Below are 21,834 nucleotides of genomic sequence, written 5' to 3' on the forward strand. Positions count from 1 at the left end.
TATACTATTTTTCCTTATTATCCTTTGAATATTCCTCTTACATTCTTATTTTTGATTGTACCCACCCCCAGCTTCTTCATTCTTTTTTTATTGGTAATTGGCTTCTTATCAGTCTCCCTAAAGACTTACTAATTCTGATTTCATTGATTTTTATCTGTTTTATGTCTCTTTATGATTTATGTTTTTTATTATTTCCTTCTCTTTATTTTGGGTTAAATTTGTTCTCATTTCTTAAAGTAGTGGAGTCTGCTGAAATGAAACCTTTTCTAATGTAAGCATTTAATCCCAAAATTTTTCCTCTGTGCATTCCTACATCCCATAAACTAAAATTATTCATCCTATTTTGAATACTTTCTAATTTTCCCCTTTGACTCATAAATTATTTATAAGTTTGCCATTTCTAAATGTTTTGGAATTTTCCTTAACCATCCTTACTGATTTCTAACTTAATTATATCATGGACAGAGAATATATATGGTCTCATTTATATCACTGTAAATTCATGGAGACTTTTGATTCAGAATTAATGGCTTAAATTGATAACTATTCCACGTGTCCTTGAAAAGAATATGCATTTTGCATTTGTTGGGTGGAAAAGTCTGTAAATGTCAAATACGTCAAGTTACTTAATGGTGGTATTCAAGTTTTCTGTATCTTTACATATATTCTGTGTACTTCTTCTATCAAGGATTAAGAGAGGTACTGATTCTAAGTATACTTGTATATATACATATATATATAATGTCTGTTTCTTCTTTCAGTTTTATTAACATTTGCATGATATATTTTGAAACTCCAATGATGCTCTATTACTATGAATATTAACATTCAGATTGTATGTCTTCCTGATGAACCGACCCCTTATAGTATTATAACTTTTATTTCCTGGTAATAGACTGTGTTCTGATATTATTTTATTTGATATTTAAGCAACTCAGGTTTTATGTTAATTGTTAGCATTATCTTATTTTTTCCATCCTTATAATTCCTTTGTTTCTTCTTATAGACATCATATAATGGAGCTTTGTTTTCTGTTTGTTTTATTTTGGTTTTTTTTTTTTTTTTTTTGTACCAGGGATTGAGCCCAGGGGTGCTTAACCACTGAGCCACATCCCCAGCCCTTTAAAAAATTTTTTTGAGATGGGGTCTTGCTAAGTTGCTTAGGACCTCAGCCTCCCAAGCTGCTTGAATTATAGGCGTGCCACCATGCCTGGCTTGTTTTTAAAATCTGACAATCTCTAACTTTTTAATTAGGGTACTTACACCTTTGCATTTAATGTGATTATTAATATGGTTGGAATGAAATCTATTAACTAGCTGTTTGTTTTTATTCCTTATGTTCTTTTTTAAAATTAACTTTAAAAAAAATGATCTCCCTTTTTGTCTCATCTCCACTTCTGTGTGTGCATTTTAGCATTCATTATATACATCTTTAACTTATCAGGTAATATAGAATTTTATGAATAATGTAAACCTTTTAGCAGTATACTTTCTTTACACTATCCTTCCCTTTTTGCTACTAAGTAAATTTAAACATTTAAATTGTGGAAAACTACAAATGAAAATTACCCTTTTAACATTTTAAAATGAGGTATATATATTCATATCGTTGTGCAACCAATAACCAGAACTCTCTGCATCTTGTAAAAACAAACCCTATAGTTCCCTCTTGCCCTCGTCCCAGCCCCTGGCAAGCACCATTCTGCTTTCTGACTCTTCCTCACATGAATGAAATCATACAGTAGTATTTGTCTTCCTGTAACTAATCGACTTCATTTGACGTAGGTACTCAAAGTTGACCCATGTAGCATGTGTCAAAATCTGATTGCTTTCTAAGTTGCAAAAATAATCCATTATATTTATAATATCATATTTTGTGTGTTCATGTGTCAATGAATACTTGGGTTGTGTCCAACTTTTTGGCTGTCCTCAATAGTACTGCTATGAACAAGGTCTACAAATATCTGAAACTGCTTTCAATTCTCTTAAGTGGAATTACAGGATCAGAGAAAATTATTTTTGAATTTTTTTAGGAACTGCTATTGTTTTTGATAGCAGCTGTATCATTTTACATTCCCACTTAGAGTGTACAAATTTCCCAATTTCCCCAGATCCTTTCCAATACTTCCTATCATCTACTTTTTTTTTCTTTTTTTCAATAGTAGTCATCCTAATGGGATTGAGGCTTTATTTCATTGTGGTTTTGATTTTAATTTTCCTAATTATTAATTAAAAGATGCGGAACATCTTTTCATGTGCTTTTTAGTCCTTCATATGTATTCTTTAGAGAAATATATAAGAATTTTTTTTTCAAGAGAGAGTGAGAGAGGAGAGAGAGAGAGAGAGAGAGAGAGAGAGAGAGAATTTTTAATATTTATTTTTTAGTTCTCGGCGGACACAACATCTTTGTTGGTATGTGGTGCTGAGGATTGAACCCAGGCCGCACGCATGCCAGGCGAGCGTGCTACCGCTTGAGCCACATCCCCAGCCCCTGAGAAATATATAAGAATTTAATGAAAGTATCATTATACTTTTAATGTCACATAGCTAAGAAATCCTTGCCACATCCCATGTTATGATCTTTTCCTCCTGGGTTCCTAAGAGTTTTATAGCATTAGCTCTTATTCTTAAGTCTTTGATTCACTTGTGTTAATTTTTGCATAGTATGAGATCAGGAAAGAATTCTTTTGCATGTGCATATTCAGTTCCCCAGCACCACTCTGTTAAAGAGACTATCTTTTCCCATCTTCTTTTTTTTTTTTTAAATCTCTTGACCATATATGTGAGGGTTTGTTTCTAAGATTTATTCTATTCTATTGATCCATATGTCTGTCTTGATGCCAGCACCACATTGTTCTAATATTGTACCTTTGTAGTAAGATTTGAAATAGAAATGTGAGACCTTTATCTTTGTTCTCTTTCAAGATTAATTTGGCTATTTGGGGTTCCTTGAGGTGTCCTACGAATGTAAAGAAAGATTTTTCTATTTCTACAAAAACCACTACTGTTATTTTGATAAAAACTGAATTTAATTTGTAGATCTCTTTGCGTTACTACTGACATCTTAACAGTATATTAAGCCTTTCAATCCATAAACACATGATGTCTTCCCATGTATTTGTCTTTAGTTTCTTCCAGCATGTAAGTCTTTTACCTTCTTTTTAAAGTTTATTCCTTAGTATTTTATTCTTTTTTATGGTATTTTAAATGGAATTGTTTTCTAAATTTCTTTTTTGGAATGTTCATTGTTAGTATATAGAAACAATTCATTTCTGACTTTACTGAATTCATCTATTAGTTATGATAGTTTTTTTTATGGTTTTCTACATAAAAGAACATGTTGTTTATGAACAGCAATGTTACTTCTTCCTTTCCAATTTGGATGTCTTTCTTCTTCTGTTCTAATTGGTCAAGTTACAACTTATAGTACTATGTAAAGCAGAAGGGACATAAATTGGTGCCTTTCTCTTGTTCCTGATCATAGCTTTTGGGCTTTTCACCATTGGGTATGATATCAGATGTGGTCTTTTCACGTATAGCCTTCTGTTATGTAGAGATAGTTTCCTTCTTTCCGGGTTTTTAATTTTTTAATCAGGAGCTTTTGAATCTTGTCAAATACTTTTTTGGCATCAATTCAGATGACAATGTGGGGTTTCTCCATTCTGTTAATATGGTATGTTAACATTGATTTTTGAATGTTTAATTATCCTTGCATTCTAGCAATAAATTCTATTTGATCACCATGTATAATTCTTTTAATGAGCTGTTAACTTTACTTTGCTATTATTCTGTAAAGGATTTTTACATCAAAATTGATCAGGGATATTGGCTTATAGTTTTCTGTAGAATACAGAAGTGTTCAATTCTAGGGAAGTATTTAAGGATAGATGGTGTTAATTCTTCTCTAAATGTTTGGTAGAATTCACAAGTGAAGCCAGACAGTTCTGGACTTTTATTTATCAGAAGGTTTTTAATACTCATTCAGTATCCTTACTAATTATAGGTCTATTCAGAATTTATATTATTCAGTTTTGGTAGGCTGAGTTTCTAGAATTTTTAATTTCATTTTGGCTATCCAAATGTTGGCTACACTGTTCATAGTATTTTTATGATACTTTCTATTTCTGTAAAATTGGTTGTATTGCCCCCTCTTTCATTTCTGATTTTAGGTATTTGAATCCTCTTTATCTTTTCTTCATCAGTCTACCTGAAGGTTCATTAATTTGTTAATCTTTCCAAAGCACCAACTGTTTCATTTGATTTTTTTATTCTCTTATTTCTGCTCTCATGTTTATTATTCTCCATTTCTGCTAGCTTTGAGGTATTTCTGGTTCCTTAATTATTAAGTTAGGTTGGTTTGGGATCTTCTCCATTCTTAATATAAGCATTACATTATTAATATTAGCAATGTTTATACTCTATCCATTTTGATGTATTGATTTTCTAATTTCCATAGTTATATCTTCTTTGACCCACTGGTAGTTTGAATGTGCTATAAAGTTTGGATCCTGAATGTCCCCCAAAGGCTCATGTGTTGAAGACTTGTTGGTGGCCCATGAATCTATGGGCATTAGTGGACCTTTAGGAGACATGGCCTATGGAAGGAAGTTAGGCCCTTGAAGGGGATATTGGGACTCTAGCCCTTTCTTCTTGTTGCTTCCTGGCTGCACTGAGGTGAACAGGCTGCCTCTGCCCTGTACCTCCTGCTGTTATATACTGTGCCCAAAGCACCAGGACCAGGTGACCATGGACTAAAAACCATGGGCCCAAATTAATTGTTGATCTCAGGTATTTGGTCTTAGTGATGAAAAGTTGACTGATACAGGATTGTGTTGCTTAATTTGTGGATTTTCCAGTTTTTCTAGTTTCATTCCAATAATTCAGCATTTTAAAATTTATTAAGACTTTTTTTTGTGGTCTATGATAATCTATCCTAGAGAATGTTCCATGTGCACTTGAACACTTGAATGTTCCATGTGCAATAAACACTTGTTGGGAAGAGTTTATTCTACTTTGGTCTAGTTGCTTTGTAGTAGTCAGAAAATAAACAAGGAAACAGGGGACCTGACTACTACAAAGCAACTAGACCAAAGAAGAATAAACTCTTCCCCAAAATGGGTAGTTTTCTCAAGTGCACATTTTCTATCTAGTGGTTATATCTATTATTCAAAGCAAGGTACTTGTGTTTTCTACTATTATTGTAGAGTTGTTTCTTTCTTTAAATCTCCTATAATGTTTGCTTCATACATTCAGGCACTCTGATACTTGATGCATAAATATTTATTATAACAGTTTTGACTTAGTCTATTTTCCCTTCCATCCCAGAGAAGGAAATGGGAATTGGTTGTACCAGGGAGGATGTGGGGAAAAGGCAAACAAATACCATGTGATGTCTGCCCATCTTATATGTGGCTTTTGCTTGATTAGGCATTTTCTTCATTGCTGCCTAGTTGACTTCCAGAGTTCTCACAAAACTACTTAGGCCTGGAGCTTCCTAATCTGCCATCTTTCTAACATCACTTTTTTCTTTTTTTTAGTTGTTGATAGACTTTTATTTTATTATTTTATTTATATATGGTGCTGGAAATCGAACCCAGTGCCTCACACATGTCAGGCAAGTGCTCTACCACTGAGCCACAAACCCAGCCCTTGCTAATATCACTTTTAAAGAGTGTTTTTTTTTCCTAAAGAAAAGTATAGCTGGGTGTGGCTGTGCATGCCTGTAATGTAATCCCAGCAATTCAGGCTGAGACAGAAGGCTTGAAAACTCAAAACCAGCCTCTGCAACTTAGTTCCTGTCTCAAAATAAAAGGGAAATAGGGATGCTCAGTGGTAGAAGGCCCCTAGCTTCAATACCCAGTGCCATGGTGGTGGTGGTGGGGAAGCCTATACCTACTGCACTTTACTTTTTCTTACCTTTTTAAAATGTGTTTACATAAATAGATTTGGATTTCCTTGGCTAGCAGACTTGTCTGTCTTGCAGGGACCATGAGTTCCTAAATGGCATTAGGGTGTGTGTACTGGCCTGCAGTAAACGGGACATCTGACCAGTGTTGGGACATCTGCAGCGGGTCTGCTCTTAGTGCCCCCAATACCACCACAGCCAAGGAGGACTATAATGGTGGAATATATAAATCATGTAATGTTTAGTATAAAGAAGGTTTACTGGCAAAATTATCAGTGATTTCCTTTTGGTATCATTTTATTATTATATGAAAGAGTAAACATTTCAGTATTTCAAATACAGAGAGATTATGTTCACTGATTCTCTTTTGCATTGTGTAAGACAATTTTACTATGATGTAGTCTCCCTTATGAGCAGTGCATGAATTCTCTGCTAAGTTTTTAGACTATACCTGTTCCCTTAAACAGGTTCCCAAGAACCTTATCCCATAAAGATGTATGTATACAGATTTCAAGGGCTTTCAAAGGATTCCCACATAGAAATTTGTACCATCCTGGCAGTACTGTTAGACCAACAAGACTACTGCTTTTGTTTGAGGTCTATCCCTGTGAACCCATGAACTGGTTAAGTACATTCAGGAAAAACTAGGTGAATGAGGTCTTCAACCAGTATATCCTTTAAAGATATACTGCTTAGTAGTGATTGCTTAGTAGTGATTACTCATCTATGCCTTAAAATGTATTTTTGGGATTCAAATATTTGTTAACTGTCTAGAGTTCATTCAATACAAGTTTTTAATATGACCTGACCATGATAAAGCTATCAAATTCCAGTAATTTGGTAATACAAAGAAAATTTTATGTACATGTATATTTCAGTTAAAAATAATTTTTATTACTGATGTGAAATAAAAGAATTTACTTAAAAGAAATAAGAAATATAAAGATTACATACTAGAAATTTTTCTTTTGTAGGATACAGCAAATGAAGAACACAAAAAAATTGAAATGTTAAAATCAGAAAACAAGAAGCTAGAAAAACAAAAAGGAGAATTAATGATAGGGTTTAAGAAACAATTAAAATTAATTGATGTTTTAAAAAGGCAGAAGGTGAGTATCAATGAAGGATTATAGATATTATCTGGACCTTTGTATTAGAGTTTTACTTTGTTTTATTTTGGTATCCTTAGACAAATTTTTATCTAAATAAAATCTATTATACATAAGCTTGTATAATGTATCATGCAAGTAAATTAGTTACATGGAAAATGGGACTGGTACAAATATTTGCCAAATATAGAATCACATTTCCTTTTCAAACCTTAAAGAACTTTAATTCCAAATCACTGTTGTTCCTTGCTCTTAATATGTAGTGGGAAGAAAGGAGTTCATAGTACTCCCACTTTCTTTTTTAAGGTATTTTACAATATTGAATTTTAATGGTAGGTTGGTTCAGTATTACTGTTGGGATAAGAAAGGCTTTTCAAATATTTTGCTCATTAGAATGCATGTTTCTCAAACTTATATTTTGATATCCACACACTTTTCCTTGTTCTAAGGTCTACTCAATATTAAGTCAGACAATATTGATTTCTTTTTAAACAGATGCACATTGAAGCTGCCAAGATGCTATCTTTCACTGAAGAAGAATTTATGAAGGCACTTGAATGGGGCAATTCATGAATGATCTACTCAATTAGTCTCTTCAAAGATTTCCTAATTAGATGTGGGGATATAAAACTTTTTCTCATATGTAATTATTAATTAAAAAGGAAATATTGTATAAAATAAAGCAGCAAGAATTTTTTAATCTATTTCTTACGACCATTTTTAATTTTTTTCTTATGACCTTTTTGATATTTTACAACTGCACTTAAAAATATAAAAATATTTTACATCCTGGGAGATGGAGAAAATGGTAGAATAGGACTCTCCAGTGATCCTTCCCACAGGTGTAATATTTGGCACCCGAAACCTACAGGCACTGAGGTCTGTCTGCCTACTGAGGAGGTTTGTACATAATCTAAGGCTGCTGCGCTGGCTTGCAGACTTGTCTGTCTTCCAGGGACTGTGAATTCCTAAATGGCACTAGGAGTCAAGGGGACATCTGCCCAGTGTTGGGTTTTACTGAAGTGGGCCTGCTATAAGTGCTCCTAATACCACCAGAGCCAATGAGGACTGTAATGGTGGAATATATAAATCACGTATGTTTAGTATGAAGAAGGTTTACTGGCAAAATTAAAAGTATTAATTTGTTAAGCCTGAGATGTATATAGGCACAAAGATGTAATCTGACATCAAATATATAAAGTGGAAATATACAGCAATTTTATGTGATCAAAGTTATCAGTTTAACATAATAACCTGTTTTATAAATATAAGATGTGCAAGTCTCTTTAATAATCACAAAGCAAAAGCCTGTGGTACACTAAAAATAAAAAGAATCAAATCATACAATTATGATAATGGAATGTGATGGACATTATTACATGGATGAAAACAAAAATTGGTGTGAATATTCTTTGTATACAACCAGAGATATGAAAAATTGTGCTTTAGAGGCTGGGGATATAGCTCAGTTGGTAGAGTGCTTGCCTAGCATGTACAAGACCCTGGGTTCAATCCCCTGTACCACCACTGGGGGGGAAAAAGTGTAATAAGAATTGTAATGCATTCTGCTGTCATATATAAATTAATTTTTTAAAAAATTAATTTAAAAAAACAAAACAAAAAAACACATACAATTAGAGAAAATTACTCAGCCAAAAGGCCCTAAGAGTGGAAGATCAACAAAGCAGAATCACAAAACAGTAGTAGTAAATGCTGATGATAATCATCTGGAATGTTAATGGATTAAATTTTCCAAATAAGAGGAGCTAAATGGATAAATAACAAAATCCACCCGTACACTTCCTGTAAGACTCAGGATGTACACAAAGTAAAGGGATGGCAAAAACATATTTCATACAGAGAGAACTAGGATAGTTATGTCAAAGTACACATTAGACACAAACTAGATTAAAAGGTCATTATGTAATATCAAGAGCATTAATAAGAAACTGTCAAATATGTATGCACCTAAATACATATAGCAGTTTTTATTAAATGATCTGAAGGGAAAGATGGTATAGGACCTCAATGACCCACATTCAATAATGGATAAATTGAGAGAAAAATCAAACACTGAATGTGAGTTTCACTTCTAAAAAACAAAATTCCATCCAAGAACAAAATACGTATTTTTAAGTGCACTTAAAACATTCTTCAGGATAGATCACATTAGTCCACAAAACAAATTTTAATAAAATTACATCAAGTATCTTTTTTTAGCCAAAATGGTATAAAACTATAAATTGGTAATAGAAGGAACTTCAGAAACTTTACAAATACATGGAAGTTAAACAATATGCTCTTGAATAACCAGCAATCAGTGAGGAAAAGGTAAATTTTGAATTTGAGAGGAAAAATGAAAACTAAAGCATTTCTAAGGGAAGTTCAAAGCAATAAATGCATATTTCGAAAGGAAATAGTTCAAAACACCAAAACTGCACCTCAAGGAAAAAACAAGCTCAATTCAAAATTAGTACAAGAAAGGAAATAATAAAGATCAGACAGAAGGGAAACTGGAACTAGGAAAATGAGCCAGGTTGGATATCCCTACTCTAAAAATACGAAATCATCAATCCTCTAAAATCCAAGACATTTTGTCTGACCTGATGCCACAAATGAAAAACACTTAATGTGACAGGTTGTAGTTAAAACAGTTATGCTAAAAATACTGTAAGAAATTGCCTTCAGGGTATGTGCATATGGAATATAAAATGTATTTCATGTTTAGGATAGAGTTTCACCTCCAAGATATTATATATGAAAATATTCTGGTCCAAAGCATTTCAGATAATGGATAATCAACCTGTGCAAAAAATTAATGAAAAAAAAAAGGTTGGTTTTGGAAAAGATTACAGTTATCTAAACTTGAACAAGACTAAAGTTGAACAGATGAAAAAGACATTAAAAAGGATCATGAGACTAATACAGTTATATGCCACCAAGTTGGATAAGTTACAAGAAATAAATTTATGGATGCACACAACCTACTATGATTGAATTATTGTTATGGTTTAGATATGAGGTGTTCCCATTGTTCAGAGATGAAACAATTGGATTATGAGAGGAATAATGGCTTAATCCTCTGATATGGATTAACTGGGTGGAGGAGACAGGTCACTGGGCCTTTGGGGTTTATATTGTGTCCGTGGTGAGCAGAATTTTCTGCTTCCTAATTGCCATGTTCTGAGTTGCTTTCCTTCACCATACTCTCTGCCATGATGTCCAACCTCTTCTTGGGCCCAGAGCTACGGGACCAGCCATCTATGGACTGAGACCTCTGAAACCATCAGCCAAATAAAATTTTCCTTCTCTCAAATTGTTCTTGTCAGCTCTTTTGGTTATAGCAGCCAAAAATACTGATTAAAACAGAAATTGGTACTGAGAAGTAGGGTCATTGATGTGACTAACCTGGTCACATGGTTTGGAAGCATTTGGAGCTAGTTCTTGGAGGGTGGAATTTGCTAAAGTTTGGAGATGCAAACTGAAAAACTTTAGTGTTATAAGCAAAGCTTAATGGGTGAATCTGGTGGGGTTTCATAAGACTAGAATGCCCACAGGACAGTGGAGAGTAAAGATTGGGCTCATGAGGTTTCAGAGAACGATTCTACTGGAAATTAAACTACAGTCTAAAGAAGTTGTCTACATTTTGCCCATGTTCTGAGACTTTTTGTGAGGCTGAATTTAAAATAATGGACTAATTAATCTGATTGAGGAAATTTCAAGGCAGCACAGCATTCAGGCAGTGGCATGGATATTACTGGCAGCTTTTAACTAAGTTTACTGTGATAATTAGGAGGAGAAAGCAAAGATTTGAAAAACTTGGTCAGAGAAGTGTGAGTAAAACTGGGGCTAAGGAAGGTGTGGTTATTAAAGAGACACTGGTAAGTACTCAGAAACAACAGGAAAGACTGATGTTCTGAGGACATCTCAGAAATTGACAAGATGACAACCATGTCAGGCTCAAGGATGCAAAAGTTATTTTGAGAAGAAACCCTGCAAGAACCCTGCTTGCAGGGTGGGGGTGGGACTAGGAAGTATTTAGTATTTTCACCTTGCTCAGCCACTCAGGCTGCTTACAGCCATAGTCCTTAGAGACTACTGCTCAAGATGGCAGGAGACCTTGGCATCAACTGTGTGGTTCTTCAGGAATGCAAGACACTAGGATTAAGGGGATCATGGAGGATTCCACCAAGATAAACTTTTCTTCCTCTACTTACTCTTGTCAGGTGTTTTGGTCACAGTGATGAAAAAGCTGACTAAAGCAATTATGAAGAAACAAAATCTTAACAGACCAATTATGAGTGTCTCCAAAGAAAAGCACTGATGGTTTCACTGCTGAATCATAGCAATCATTTAAAGGATAGGAATTCTTCTCACTGTTCCTAAAAATAGAAAGGAAAAGAAAAGGAATTCTTCCAAACTCAAGAGTGACTAGCATCACTCTGATACCAAAATAAGAAAAGGCATAACCAAACAAATTAGAGGCCATATCTCTGATGAACACACATGTAAACATCAACAAAATATCAAATTGAATAGTACATAAACATCATTCACCATGATCAAGTGGAAATCATTCCAGGAATGCAAAATGATTCAACATATAAACATATCACCCTAGTGGAATGAAGAACAAAAACTTTCAACAGATGCATAAAAAACACTTGATAAAATTCAATATCCCTTTATGATAAAAATGCTGAAGAAACTAGATATAGAGGGAATGTTCCTCAGCACAATCAAAGTCAAATGACAAGATAGCTAACATCATACCAAATGGAAAAGTTGAGCTTTTCCTCTAAACTCTGGAAAAAGACAAGGAAGCTCATTTGTGCTACTTTTATTCAAAATACCAGAGGAGGTCCTAGGCTAGGGCATTTTATTAGGCAAGAGAAAGAAATAAAAGGTATCTAAATTGAAAAAGAAAAACTGTCCTTATTTGCAAATGATTTATATATAAAAGGCCCTAAGGACTATACCAAATATCTGTTAGATCAAATAAATTCAGTAAAGTTATTGGATATAACAGTCAACATAATAAATCAGTAGCATTTCAATACACTAATAGCAAAGTATCTGGAAAAAAAAGCAATCCTTTTTACAAAAGTTATCAAAAACAAAGAAAAAAAGGTAAATTTAACAAAGGAGGTGAAAGATATCTGTTCTGAAAGCTACAGAATATTGAATAAAAAATACAAATGAAAGATGTTCCATGTTCACAGAAGAACAAATATTAAAATGTTTATACCACCCAAAGAGACATATCAATGAAGTCCACCTCAAAACACCTATTATATTCTTCACAGAGATAGGAAAAAATCCTAAAATTCAAAAATAGCCCAAATAGCCAACATAAGGGCAGGGGGCAGAGGCCATATAATGCCTGATTTTCAAAACATATTACAAAGTTATATTAACCAAAACAGCATGGTACTGACATAAAAACAGACACATAGACCAAGGTAAAAAAAATAGCACAAATAAATTAATGCATTTACAACCAAATGGTTTTCAACAAAGATGCCAAGAATACATGATGGGGAGAGGACGGTCTCTTCAAAATAGTGGTACCAGGAAAGTCAGATATCCACATGCAGAAGAATGTCAAACCCTTATCTCTCAATATATACAACAATTAATTCAAAATGGATCAAAGACTTAAATGTAATACCTGAAATTAAGAAACTACTAAAAGAAAACAGTGGAAAAGCTTCTAGACATTGATCTGGTTAGTGGTGGACAATTATTTTTTTGGATATGACCTCAAAAACACAAGCAATGAGTTAAATGGACTTAGAATACACTAAAAGCTTTCTATACAGTCAACAGTGAAGAGGCATCTACAGAATGTCAAAATTTTTTTTGCAAAGTATACATCTGATAATATCTAAAATACATATGGAACTCAATAACAATACAAAAAAAATCCCACTTTACAAATGGGCGAGACATAATTAGACATTTCCCAAAGAACACATATAAGCCAAGTATATGAAAAAAATGCTCAATATCATTAATGATCATGGAAATGTGAATAAAGACCACAACAAGATACTACTTTGCTCTAGTTAGAATGGAGTTTACCAAAAAGACTAATAATAACAAGTACTGGGCAAGGGTGTGGAGAAAAGAAAAACTTTCACACTGTTGGTGGGAATATAAATTATCAGAGCCATAATGGAAAACAGTATATAAGTTCCTAATATATTAAAAACAGTAATCCCATTATTGGATATATATCCAAAATAAATGAAATCCATATGTTGAAGAAACATGTGCATGCCTGTGTTTACTGCAACACTATTCACAATAATCAAAATATGGAATTAACCTATGTGTAACAATCGATGAATGGATAAAGAAAATGTGATAAATATACATAATGTGATACTATTCAAACAAACAAAAAGAATGAAATGCCATCATTTGCAGTAACATGTATGACCTTGAGGACATTATGTTAGGATGACCTTGAGGACATTATGTTATCATAATAAGCCAGGCACAGAAAGACAATGCAGGATCTCCCTCATGTAGTTTCTGGGGGGGGAAAAAAAAAAAAAGCTAATCTGACAAGTAGAGACCAGAATTGTGGTTGCCAGAGGATGTATTAGGGTCTGTAAACAAGTCAAGATGGAGCCTGGCATTTTGCCAGAGGGAGTGGTTTGTGAAGTGACGCCAGCGAGCCATTAAGTGTGGAGATTCCTTATTGGTTGACTGCTGTATCTAGTTTATGTTAATTAAGATAAGCTGTGTGTAATGTATATATACCCCTCCTGTTCTACAATAAACGGCTCCTACTCCTGCTGTATCAATGTACACAAGTTGCTCGTTACCCCTGGTTATTTTGCTGCAGCCGGACTGCGGCAAGGATAAGTGATTGGAGGGGACATATAAATATGTTGGTCTAAGGATACATAATCACAACTAAGAGGAATAAGGTATTTATTACATAGCATGATGACTATATTTAATGACAATATATTATGTTCTTGAAAAATGCAAAAAATGGTTGTTATGTGCTCTTAACACAAAAATGGTAACTATGTGAGTTAATATATGTGTAAATTAGCTAGATTTAATCATTGCACAATGTACTTATACTTCTAAACACTGTCAAACATGATAAATACATGAAAATTTACTGTCAATTAAAAATTATTTATGTTCTAATGATTTTATATTCATTTATGAACTAGAGAGATTCTTTTTAAGTACCTATGATGATCAAGCTCTTTCAGTAATAAAGCACTTTAAATTCTTACTCTCTTTATTTACTATTCTCCTCTTTTATATTTGACAGCAAAATGTACTTTAAAACCAAAGTCTAAATATGCATTTCCCTGGCCAAACCAAATTAGTAAAGTTGCTAAACATAACTAGAGATGGAGGCAGTTCACTAGAACCTAGAACTTGGTATAAACTAAGGTAAATAGACCGTCTAGAAGATGGGATGCAAAAAAAAAAAAAAAAAATCTCTGAACAGTAGGACAGGTACTGAGAAGCTAGCCTCCTAGGTTTGAAGCCTAGGAGCACATATGCATGCATATATGTAAAATAAATTTTCAGTTAAAATATTCATCTGACACTTGTTTATAAATTATGAAATACAGTGATAGAAAATGCAAGAAAACATTCCTACTCTAAAACAATAGTTACGCTGACATCTAGTGGTAATGTACAGAAAAATCCAGATTTTACCAAGTTTGATGGTATCACTTTTCTTCACAAATTTCCTTCCTTTTCTGATATGCTTTCCTAAACTCTTCACCAAGCATATCAATATCATCCTCTTTTTTAAATATTCCCTATAAGAAAAATATTTTGTGTTACGTTTTGAATGCCAGAATATTGCACTAAATGCTTTAAGACTAACAAATACACAGACATGAGTTTAGTAAAGTTATCCAAAACAATGAAATCTATTCAATAAATTTATGAAACTTAAATCAATATTTTCCAAAAATATGACTTTACATTATAAGTATTCTTAGACCTAATTTCCTGACTTATCAGATCCAGAGCAGGAACTTGTGATAGGAATCTGGGATCTTCCACTTTATAATTACAATTGCCTGGAAGGAAAGGAATTTATATTGTACCCTACTCTTGTCTAAAACAGTTCTATAATAAGATGGAGATTACAGGTGAAGAGACTAAGCTCTACTAGACTCATACATGGAATCAGTTCTTCATGCCTCTCTTCTATGGCTAATCAGTGAACATTCTATCTGTCAGGAAAGAATCCAGATTTGGAGTTAAGTCATTTAAGCAAGCCCTTTGAAATTCTTCATACTTCTATTTATTTTTCTTTTCCCCTATAAAAAACAGCAAAAGCCTCTTTAAAACAAAGTTAAACTGAAATATTTACCTTGCATTCTAAAGGAAGAGGTTAGTTATCTAAAACAATGAAATCTATTCAATAAAATTTATGAAACTTAAATCAGTATTTTCCAAATGATTAAAACAATCATTTAGGTCATTTGGGGCCATTAGGACAAAGAATAAAGGTCATTTTTGGGTGATCAGGATTATTAGATCATTCTCCTGCCTCCACAATTATTCTCCCCACAAAAAATAGTGACACCCAGTTACTCTCCTAGAATTTATAACTATTTTATGAAATTTATCAATTACATAGATTTTTCATTAATAAGTCCATTGAGAATAATAAACATAACTAATTTCATTAATTCTAAACAATTAGACTATAAGGTCCTGAAGCCAGGCAATAATTACTCATATATTTATGTTTCTTCTTTCTTAGTTTTGGACTGAACATTAAAGATGCATTTGATTCTATGACATTAGTAAAAAATCAAAAGATAGATTTATATATTTGAAGGATGGTGATTTTAATTATATGAGTCTAGATGTTGAGGTGACCTATGAAACTCATTATTTTATGAGCTATCTATGAAAATTTATGATCTTTTGGAATTACTTTTAAAAATTAAAGTTACCTAGACCTAGTTATAACATAACCTCCTAATATAGAAAAGATCTGTCTCAAACTCAGTTCAAGCATAGGCCTGTCACTGTGTTACCAATTACAATGTTTTCACATAATTTATTATCTTTGGTACATAAAGTATTGTGGTTGCTTTAGGGTGGTTTATTTCTAGATCTCTGATGCTGAAAAGGGAGAAAAGAACCTAAAATCTAAATTCAATAAATAATCTCATAGCTCAATGTGCCAAGACCAACTCTCTCATTTTAGAGATGTTTAAATATGATCCCGGTGATTATGATTATTCAATGCCTGGCCAAAGTTCCACTAATGCTTTATAACAGAGCAAGATATGTGTGACAACTTCATTTTCTGATATTCTAATATCACATTTTTTCCACTATTTGAGGCCACGAAGATTATACCTTGAGCTAAATCTCACTTACCTTAGGGAGATATCCTAATAATTTTGTAGCATGTTCTTTGAGAAGTTTTAGCCTTTCTTCCTCAATAATATTGTTAATACAACCTTGTCTTCTTTGCTGTAACTGCCATTCTTCCAGCTCACGTTGCTGGAAATGCAAATCAGGTTTTACTAATGGTCATGGAATATGTTAATCTTTTTTAAAAGTTTTCAAATAAAACTATTCTTTCAGTGAATTAGGTGATAAAATTAATGAATTATTTGTGACAATAAGTTCAAAAGATATTAGTGCATAATATCTCATAATATTTTATATGTACACACATAACTTTTTTCATTTTTTAAAGTTACAAGAATAATAGGTATGACTACAATTTTTTAAGGAAACAAGTATATATAGCAAAATGTCAATACCAAGTATTAAAGGAATGATTTCCTAATAAACAGTGTAAAGACAGTTTACTGTGTAAGACAAAAACAATTAGTAAATAAAACAGAGTTATTTAAAGGATAAATATTTTCTTATATACATCAAATTTTTTCAAAGTCCATATGAAGCACAGGAGAAACAGCAAGAATTCCAGCAGAAGAACCAGCATTTCTCAGGAAAAACTCTTAACACTCAATCACATTAAAATTCTGTGCCATGTAGTGCAAATGTTATGACTGCAGGTCAAAGTTTGAGGTCTTAATTAGGGACTCATGGAACTGTATCCAAATGTGCCTATTGGATAGGGAAGGATACAAAATGCAGATCATTGAAATAGTGATGCATCTCTACCAGGAATTGCTTGAGAGTAATGCTAAATTCTCCCTTGAAATAATACACTGAGGTCACTACTTATTCAGTCTACTCCTCATCAAAGATATATAAACCATAACGGAGTATGTGAAAACAAACTTCTATATAAGCTAATAACTCATCTTAAGTTACTGGATAAATATAAAAAAGAATGCTGGTACACAGCCAATCCAATGCCACTGAAAACTGGAACTGCTTCTCAAAATATTTGTATCTACTATATTGGATAAATTTTTATTTTTTACAGAATAAGAAAACATTTATGTTCAACTGAGAAAAAACTTACACTCTCACTCACTGATTATTCTTGCTACTGAATCAAAGGTTGAGTTGCTCTTAATTAATTTGTCTCTAAGATAAAATAGGGTATTGGAATCTGCCATGAAATTGTGTACCTGATTTTTATTTTTTGAGTTACAATTCTAAGGCTTCTTTATAGCCAGCTGTGGCCACAAAGTCAGTGGAATGTAAGTGACCTTCATATGGAGCTTCCACCTTTTATCACTATCTCTGCTTGAAACATGGATACAAAGGCTAAAGATCTAGCTGAGATCATACACACGAGGTGAGATCATACACATCTATGGGCTACACCCACAGATGCCGGAGTGAAAAGCTGGAAGGAGTCTGAGTCCCTGAAGACCAGGGAACACACCTCCATTTCAGGCCTGGATTGCCTTCCTGTAGATTTTCATATGAGAGAACAATAAACTAACCACTCATCTACCGTTAATGAGACTCAATTTCTAATCCTAATTGTGACATTCTTAATAAAGGGGCGATGTAAGAAACTTCTGTAATATTGGGGGAAAGCACACTTAGATTTTTGTCCAATAATGCAGAGTATCTCAGGTAAAATATAGCAATTTCCTTCCTTGGACACTGGTCACAGTAAGTGTATATCCTAAAAAAAATTCTGGTAAATAGTGTAAATGACTTAGATAGCATGAAACCTATTTACCCATATAAGAGAAATTCTGAATAGCTCTCTTGGTAGGAAATTATGGGGAGTTTCAGATTTTGTCTACTTACAAAACTCTTTAGAGGTAAACACTAGCTAGGAACAGTTCTGAACTCTTAAAAAGCAGGATCAGAACCTCACGCTTAGCAGTGTAAGTCTAATGGAATGATGATTTTTTTGTTGCCTGAGGCCAAAACAAAACATGGCCCAATCCTCCTGACACTTAAAGCTAAGTCCACAGCCTCATACTGGGGCTGTCCATGATTTTTTTAAAAAATTAAGACATAAATTTTAAAATTTACAATTTATGCATTAGGTGGTTTTCTTTCTTTTTTTCCATCTTCTGCCTCAAAAAATTTATTATTATTATTTTTTTGCATTACAATTCTTAATACACCTTTATACTACAATTTATCATGTCTCTGATTGTTTATAAGGTATGTTGAGGTGGTTTTATTTCATTGCCATTTGTAGCTGTCTTGCTGACTATCTCTCCAAGCCATGAGAGAGGACAGTCAGTCACTGGTTCTACTTTTTTATAAGCAAGATTCAAAGCCTTAAGGGAATTCCCAAAATCTTTTAACTTTCTGTCTTCTTAATTACTGTGCTTCCTAACATGGTTGATCACATTCATTAATACAACATTAAGTATTTATCACACATCAAGCACACTGCTAGGTACTTTATAAATAATCATCTCCCTTAATGTATAGAGTTAAATCATGACTGGTTTATATCAAGGCTAAGAAATTGAGATTTTTACCCTATAAGAGTCCACTGAAGTTTAAGCAGGAGAGGGACATGATGAGATCTTTTAAAACCCTGGTAACATATGGCAGACAGACTAGTGTTACAAAGTGACCAGTTAGAAGACAATTTCAGTTAGTCTATGGGAATGCTACTGAATGTCTGAACAAAGTTACAAATGAACTAGATTTCAGAGTAATTGCTGAGGTAGAATCAGTACAATTTGGTAACCAACTAAAAATCATTAATTGAGTAAGAGGGAAAATCTAGGAATGATTCCAAGGTGTGTTAGGCTTTTTTTGCTGTGACCAAAATACCTTCCTTTTCACAGCTTTACCTGTGGCCCTCTCAGGACCGCCTGCAGGGCTTCTGACCCTGGGACACTTGTCTGACCTCCCAGTTCTCCTCGTTCAGTGACTCTCACTGGTAAAGGTCCAGCTTCTTAACACAGTGTTCCAGGTACTCATGCCCTGTCAGCTCTACTCTGCCATCAACACCATGCATATCTATATAACAGTACATGCATGTGACATATCTTTATAATTAGTTTTTGTATTGTTCTCTCCACCAAGACCATAAATTCACAGATGACATAGACTTAGCTGTATTTACCTTTATGTTCTCAACACCAAGCCGTATTTAGCACATACAAAACACCAATAAATAATTTCTTGATTCCTTAATAAATGCTTGGTCAGAAAATATATCGTATGATTGATAAACAGATATCTAACACTGGCATATAAAAAGGTCTCAGTAAATGTTTAGTGGATGAACAGATAAGTTGATTGCTGTTCAGTGCCAACAAAAAAACCTTTTATTCTTACCTTGTCTGCAAGAAACTGGTTTCGACGTTCTTCAATAAGTTTTTCCACAGCCCTTCTATGTTCCAGTTGCTTCATTCTTTGTTTCTGAGCATTCATTAATTCTATTCGGTCATCCTCAGCAAGTTTAGCTAGCATTGTTTTTCTAAAAGCCTCCTCTTCTTCTTTTGCAGCCTGTAATACTAATTCCTTCAAAGCCATTTGTTCTTCAAAATCTTGCTTCAACTCTCTCTGCTTTCTCAATTTCTCTTCTACTTTTTCCTAAATAATGTAGATAAGTTAATTTAGTAATCATTTTCTTAAATCCAATTTACAAAGAGTGAGACAATTGGCTGAGCTTAATATTACAATATGAAATCAATTATGAAAAACTAAAAAAAATTATGCCTTTTTATGACACTTTGCCCCACCATTTAAAACTATTTGGATAAAGGACATGTTCCTTTGGATAGCCTTCTATTACTGTATATATTTCTGATCTTGGTTCTATACTCATAATTAACATATAACACTTTGAAAAGAGTTAATTTTGCACACCTGACTATTAATCTGTGGTCTCTGAAATGTGCACCAACTATGAATCATTCTAGAAACTTGCCGGAAACAGCTGTCCAAACCACTAAGTATTTTTCAGTTTCCAACTTCCTGTTTATCAAAGCTGCATTTATCCAACTTTAGTCTTCTAATACTCTTTCATTCTCAAAATTCTTTAAAATTTAAAAACAATAATCTAACAATGACAATTAGACAATTTTCAGGGAAATTAAAATTCACTTGAAGCAGCAAAACTCTTTTCCTCCAAGTTTTATTTTCCAAACACTGATGAAAAATTTCAAACACACCAAAAAATTTAAAGAATTTTACAGTAATCATCCATATCTAATACCTAAATTCTAATTATGTTTTACTAGTCTTGCTTTATCATCTGTCTATTCAATTAGGACTATTATAAAAAATTATATGTATACATATATATTATATATAAAGTTATAATTTACATATATATAAAGTTATAATTCCTTTTTAAAAAATCTAACCAACTTTGCCCAATTCTAGCACAAGCTCCATGTAAGCCAATATCCTCAATGCATCTAAAATAACTGTCTTAACACCTGTATTGGTGAGGGTTCTTACAGATAACAGGGACCATAAAAGATTTACTACAGGTCATTGTGTTGCATACAGGACTTCTGGAAGGACCAGAAAACCAATGTTTCCCCATGACAATGCTGTCAAAACTGCCCCCAAATGATCTGCTCTTCCTGTGGTGTGGCTGTTATCTCATTTTGCTCACTTGTATCTTCACACCTTAAAAGGAGGGAGACAAGTGTGGGAGATAATCTAGGTCATATGAAGACCTTAACTAAAAGAAGAGTCGTTTTTACTTTTTAGTTTTTATAATATAGTAAAACAACTGTTTCCAAAAAGGGTGGGTAGAGTAAGTGAACATCAGCTTTATCAACACTGTTCCCTATATATAGCTACATTAAGTATTCATCTCTTCTTTATCCCTTCTTCATTATGTACCTTGAAGTCCTACTCTGTCTATAAAGTTTTCTCCAGTCTAATATTCATCTTCCTTTCTGGCCTCTTAATTAAAAAACATCAATTTATCATCTAATTGTATATTATGTATATAATATGTCATATGTCCTCAGTGAAAATAATTTCCTAGAGGACATATTTTGTTTTTCATTGGGATGCTGGCTGCATAAATGTTTCTATAATATATATTTTGTGTTTTGCTATGTATTATGTAGAAGGCTCATTGAGGGCAGAGTTACTGTCTCATTTGGTTTGGAATTCCTCTAGAGTTTATCACAACACTCTGCATACAGAAATGTAATATATACCAAAGTTAATATAGTAATATAGTTGATATTTCCTGAAATCCATCTCCCATACAAAATTTTAGTTCAATTCAATAGTGAATACATCTAGCTAAAAAACAGGTAAATGTTTGGCAAAAATAAAATATTTCCAATGTAGAGTGTTCCTGTACTCTTTGATAAGTCTAGATCAGTATTATTCTAATTATATACCATGAACTGCATGATTTTCCATTCTGTGGTTTTAGAAACAGCTGTTCATTGAAACTTTGAAATAATTTGC

General features: G+C 33.1%; 2 protein-coding genes across 2 annotated transcripts in view; one reads left to right on the forward strand and one right to left on the reverse strand.

Annotated features, from left to right (window-relative positions):
• The window catches only part of Tex9 (testis expressed 9), a 41,808-nt gene extending 34,221 nt beyond the window's left edge, over nt 1-7,587 (forward strand). The window contains exons 11-12 of the mRNA XM_026384908.1: nt 6,880-7,014; nt 7,510-7,587. Of these exons, the coding sequence (XP_026240693.1) occupies nt 6,880-7,014; nt 7,510-7,587 (213 nt within the window). The remainder of the gene's footprint in view (nt 1-6,879; nt 7,015-7,509) is intronic.
• Nucleotides 7,588-14,729: 7,142 nt separating this feature from the next.
• The window catches only part of Mns1 (meiosis specific nuclear structural 1), a 31,997-nt gene continuing 24,892 nt past the window's right edge, over nt 14,730-21,834 (reverse strand). Inside the window, exons 8-10 of the mRNA XM_026384770.2 lie at nt 19,726-19,983; nt 16,411-16,536; nt 14,730-14,822 (exon numbers count right to left, since the gene is read on the reverse strand). Coding sequence (XP_026240555.2) covers nt 14,730-14,822; nt 16,411-16,536; nt 19,726-19,983 — 477 coding nt within the window. The remainder of the gene's footprint in view (nt 14,823-16,410; nt 16,537-19,725; nt 19,984-21,834) is intronic.

Source organism: Urocitellus parryii, chromosome 6, assembly GCF_045843805.1.
Source record: "Urocitellus parryii isolate mUroPar1 chromosome 6, mUroPar1.hap1, whole genome shotgun sequence".
Lineage (NCBI taxonomy): Eukaryota > Metazoa > Chordata > Mammalia > Rodentia > Sciuridae > Urocitellus > Urocitellus parryii.